We start from the raw sequence: 5,259 nt of genomic DNA on the forward strand, positions 1-5,259 counted from the left end.
GTGGGGGTCGCAATTTTAGGACACTACACCAGCAATGGTTCTTGAGAAAACAGATTCTTCAAAATGATTTTTAAATTCATATATCTAAATAAAGCCACTGAAATCTGTAAAATATTTGTGAAAATTTTCACAATATGGTATTACACAAGAAATTTATGAAGAAAATGGAATGCTTAATTACATCAAAAAATTAGTAAGTAGAAAAAGCCATCCACCCAGAGCAATTGATTGTAATGACTAGCAGCCAGGATGAGCCATATATTTCTGTGAAGTGCAACAACATTTGAAGTGTTCCTTAACACCTTATAAATTCCAAGATAATTCTGAAACCACAAATATTTAGCATCAATTGGGAGCCAGAATGAACCAGACATTTCTGTTAAGTGCAACAACATTTGAAGTTTCTTTACTGCTTTATAAATTTGAAGATAATTCTGAAATTTAGGCATCAAATTTCAATCAGGGTTGGAGAACTGACAAGGAGTCAGCTGCTAATGTAAAGAACTCAAAAGTAATAAATAAATTTCTTAAAGACCATGTCCATAAATGCCATCGGGGTCATCATTTTGTACAATCCATGGATGTTGGAGAAGTTTCTGTAAAGGTAGACGCTGAGAAGAATTTTTCACCAATATCTGAAACACAATAGCACGTCTGGTTAGCCTTTTTTTTGGCTATTATGAGTAGATGACTGCAGTTATTGCACTCAGTAACTGATCAGCTACATTTAATAGGGCATTTGGGCCATATATTAATGCTTCATTATTGGACTCAACTCAACAACCATATCACGTATCTATTACTAGTATCAATGCAAAAATCATTTACACTCACTTGACAAATGAGGTCTTTTCCTGCAGCAGAAACTACTGGTGTGGGAGGAAACTTTAAATCAACTTGGCAAATCCTGTACCATTTCATTTATGGAAACAAAGGGCAATAAGCCTTCGATTCATTAATCTTGACAAACTAAAACTTTTATCCTGGGTCCTAAAATGGGCACTGCACTTAACAGAAATCAAATATTGATTTGTCACCTTCTGTAAGTATCATCGTGCTTCTTTGCTTCAAAAGGTGGGACACCATAGAGGAACTCATAACATAAAATTCCCAAGCTCCAAATGTCAACCGCAGTATCATGTTCCTTGTTTTCAACTGTCAATATTTATCAGAAAAGCATTAACATAAGTCCAATGAGTGCAAACATAAAAATAACATGAGCAACAATGAATAAGGAAAATCAAAATGACATTACTTATTTCAGGGGGTAAATAATCCAAGGTTCCACACAGAGTTTTCCTTTTATGAAAGGTGTGCACAGACCATCCAAAGTCTGCAATCTTCAGTTCACCCTGAAAGTTATTGTAGCAATAGTCAGCTAGTCACTCTAGAATACATATTGACACAAAATTCACTCTGTTCAAAGGATGAAGACCTAATTAGACTATGATGAAAATGAAAACAAGAATTGCATCCACATGATGAATGAATTTTCAATTATTTTCATATGTGAATTGTTTGTTGTAATGAAATATAAACATCAGCCAGCTACCTTAAGACCGACCAACAAATTTTCTGGCTTTATGTCACGGTGAATCACATGCTTTTGATGGCAGTAGAGCAAAGCTCGTGCTAGTGATGCGATGTACTGCGAAAAAAACATAAAATATCAGATATAAAACAAGGCCATTATCACAATTTAAAACTAAAATAAGTGCAAGAAATGATATAAAACCAGTTTATTGTAGCTACAAACAGACCTTTTGAGATTGCTGTCACTACTTTATGTGCAAATTCACTATAGACTGTCTAAATATTTCCTTTGGATGAGATAGATGTTTTACAAGTTTGATCCAGTTGGTAGGATACTTGGTGAAATTGCTTTTGTATGCGGATGACGTTATTCTTCTTGTAAAATCTGCACAAGGTTTGAAAAAGCATTTGAAAGCTCTAGAGCTCATTTGTCATGAGGTTGGGATGCAAGTGAACACCAGCAAGACCAAAGTCATAATCTTTTCTTTGAAAAAGAAGAAGCAGCAAGTTAATTTTATCTTCGAGGGTAGCCCCTTGGAGGAAGTGGATGAATACAAGTACCTAGGAATTGATTTTCACAATAGGGTGGAGAGCTTTGTATCTTCTTTAGAACAGGTGTAGGAAAGCAGATTTATGGGATTGGAAGACTGAGAAAATCCTTTTCGGTTTGTTAGTGGTGCCGGTTATTCTGTACGGGTGTGAGGTTTGGGGGAGCAACATATCAAACCAAAAATGGAGACTAATAGAAAGAATTCAAAAACATCTAATCACTAGCAGCCAAAAAGTCCAATCAATCATACCATATGAGATTCTTTTAGTTGAGGCTGGTATGTTCCCACTAGAGGCAGCAATTATCCGCTTGTTAAGCTACTTAAAAAAGGTTGTATAAGCACCGCTGGCCCAAAATGGTGGTTGAGGAGGGGCTAAGTCGTAGGAAAAAGACTTGGAGAAAACAAAATAGCAAGTGGATGGACAAATGGGACATAAATCTGCATGATTGCCCTAACACTAATGAGGAGATAGAAAAGTGGGTGGTAGAAAAATTCAGGAATGCCATGTGGTCAAATTAGCTAGGCAGATAAAAAACATACTATATCAAAGAATTTAACCCCACATGGAAGCATGATGAAATTTTTTATTTGAGATCTACAATTAAAGGAAAGGCTAAAATTTTAATTGCACAACTAAGGACTAGCTCTTATCATCTAAGATGTGAAATGGGTGGATGGATGGTGCCCAAATAAATTTGGGAGGAAAGGACTTGTATTTTTTGCAGCAAGGGGGTGGTGGAAACTGAATGATATTTCATCAAGGAATGTGCAGTGTATGAAGATATTCATAAGCAGTTTGATAACGACTTAAAGGTGGACAATTTGAATGAGCTTTTTGAAACTGTGAGTTTCTTATTTAAGATTCATAACAGAAGAACCACCATGGAAAAGGATTTGAGAACGGGTTAATTTGGTGTATCTTGGTCCCTTAGGCTGCTGGGTCTCGTGGATGCCATTAAAATTCCTTCATTCATTCATCCAGTGACCATTACCAAATCATTTTTGTAGGGAAAAACTTACATACATGCATGCAATTAATGTAAATGACTTACAGTAGCTGCACGCTTCTCACTGAAGCATCTACAGCGTTGAAGTTCTTTGTACAGCTCACCCCTTGGGGCATATTCAAGAATGAGGTATACACGATCCTGTCAAACAAGAAAAGAAAAGTGAACTGTTTGTTAAATAGTGTTTTAAATTGGAAGGCTCTGTTAAGCCAAAACTTGCATCAATTATTATCCAAGTTCCAAAGAGAAATCTTATTTCAACTGGCAAGAATTACCAACTTACAAGAAACATACTGATTCCATTGGCTAATAATACAGCTTAGGCTTGGCATATGGACAAGGATGTCCATCTTTTTAATCTACATGATGTTCATGCGTTCTAAATTTTTTTGAAGGACATATACTAAGTAAGATATTGCCTTTTTCATTTTCAGTGAAAACTGAAAAGAATGGAGTAAAAAGAAATTGCACCTTATCATAAAAGTAGCCATACAAGCGAAGTATATTGGGATGCCTCAGGTGACTCTGGATTTCGATCTCTCTTCTCAACTGATGTTCTACCTGGGACTGCTGCAGTTGGCTCTTGAAGAGCACTTTCAAAGCTACAACATATTTACTCTGCTTTTAAGGCAAAAGAAGATAAGTCATGTTAAAAAATATAATTGAAACCGAGGCAGAGCAAAACCAACTTTAAAACTAAATGGAATATTTTTCTTTTAGGTACCTTCTTTTCTCTAGCAAGGTAAACATTTCCAAACTTGCCTTTTCCTAGGGGTCTTCCAATGTCAAAATCATCTAGAGTCCAGCAATCTTGATGCTTCTGAGTTTCTGCATCTGTGACTTCCTGTTACAAATAATTAAGAAACTTCATACCCATCCTCTATTCAATTAATCTAAATCCAAACATTAACAACAAACCTAGAATCATCTTCTTTTCTCACCCCTAAAAATGCCTCTCTCTCTCAGCGATTCCATGAAATTAGTTCAATGAGAGAAATATAGTTGGGATAATTGACAAAAACCTGATGCAGCTATCGTTTAAGTGGGATATTTCTACAGATTCTGGGGATGGGGAATTGGAAGCTTGCAGCATCTTCAAGAAATTTATTTTCTGTTGTCAGCGTGCATCTAGTTTAAATTTCTTGGATAGTTTTCCTTCTGGTGATTTGGAGGGAGATTTGTACAGAGCTGAACATTTCTTATTCAATGAGCAATTTTACAGAGAAAAACCCCTGACCTTCTGAGAAATGTTGGAAGCTCCCTTCCATTCGACTGGGCCTTCCTTATCTAGAAATAGAGACCTTCTTACAGCTTTGGATCTCAGTACATAACAAAAACACAAAGATCCCAATAATTTACAACATACTTTTTTGGTCTCACCCGACTAGGAGAAGATGGTTAGCATCGAAATGGAGTCCTCGAAGGCCTATTCAAAAGAAAGGGTTGAACGAAACCCTACATGGTTCTTACATGACAACGAGTGACCTAAAAGATTGCCTTACTTTCAGACATCAATGCAAAGAAGAAGATGCAGAGCGAAAATAAAAGAAAGAGTACAAGCCTTTTGGTTTGTCTGGGCCTGATTTTCTGGAATTGCCTGCATCACCATTGTTAAAATCCTTTTTCAAGATCTTCAGTGGCGTGTAGAAGGTTGCGTGCACTGATTATCAAGGCCCGACTGACAGAATCCCACCAGTTTACCACAAGAACAAGGCCCGACTGACAGAATCCCAGTCATGACCGTGTAAGAGAATGTGATGAAATTGTTACAATAGGTACTTGAAGTTTAACAGTCACATATTTCAAATTTGAAAACACGCTCGCCAACGGTCGTATTCTTGTGACACCAGCCTAGCCGGTCACTCAGGGCGGTCATTTTTTAGTCTGGGTTTAAGGGGGTCCAACCGGTAATTAAGCTTAACGAAAAGTTGTTCTAGCTTTAATTTTAATTTGAAGGAGGACTTTTAAGGTTATGAATAAATAAGATTATTTCAAAAGAAAAGTATTATCTCTATTCATAGTTTCAAGGTTGTTAAGTAGAATCATATTATTAGAAAATAAAATTAGGGTGTGAAATTTTGGTCAAATGAATTTTTAATTGACATGAAGGTTGATATTTGGGATACCAACAAATGTTTTAGTGATTTTATGACAATGTTTCTTTTGTT

At 36.2% G+C, this 5,259-nt stretch overlaps 1 protein-coding gene across 2 annotated transcripts; it reads right to left on the bottom strand.

Annotated features, from left to right (window-relative positions):
* Positions 1-224: 224 nt before the first annotated feature.
* Positions 225-4,939, bottom strand: LOC131058986 (serine/threonine-protein kinase Aurora-1). Of its 2 annotated transcripts, none has more exons than XM_059211397.1 (9): positions 4,653-4,939; positions 3,816-3,935; positions 3,563-3,709; positions 3,137-3,232; positions 1,553-1,648; positions 1,256-1,352; positions 1,038-1,155; positions 835-907; positions 225-635 (listed from the first exon to the last, which is right to left on the bottom strand). In XM_059211397.1, exons 1-9 carry the CDS (start codon positions 4,698-4,700, stop codon positions 528-530), a joined length of 903 nt encoding a protein of 300 aa, XP_059067380.1. In that variant the 5' UTR covers positions 4,701-4,939; the 3' UTR covers positions 225-527. The 2 variants fall into 2 exon arrangements, with proteins under 2 accessions (XP_059067380.1, XP_059067379.1); XM_059211396.1 differs by having other exon boundaries at positions 3,563-3,712; positions 4,653-4,938.
* Between the last annotated feature and the right edge of the window lie 320 nt (positions 4,940-5,259).

Source organism: Cryptomeria japonica, chromosome 9, assembly GCF_030272615.1.
Source record: "Cryptomeria japonica chromosome 9, Sugi_1.0, whole genome shotgun sequence".
NCBI classification, from domain to species: Eukaryota; Viridiplantae; Streptophyta; class Pinopsida; order Cupressales; family Cupressaceae; genus Cryptomeria; species Cryptomeria japonica.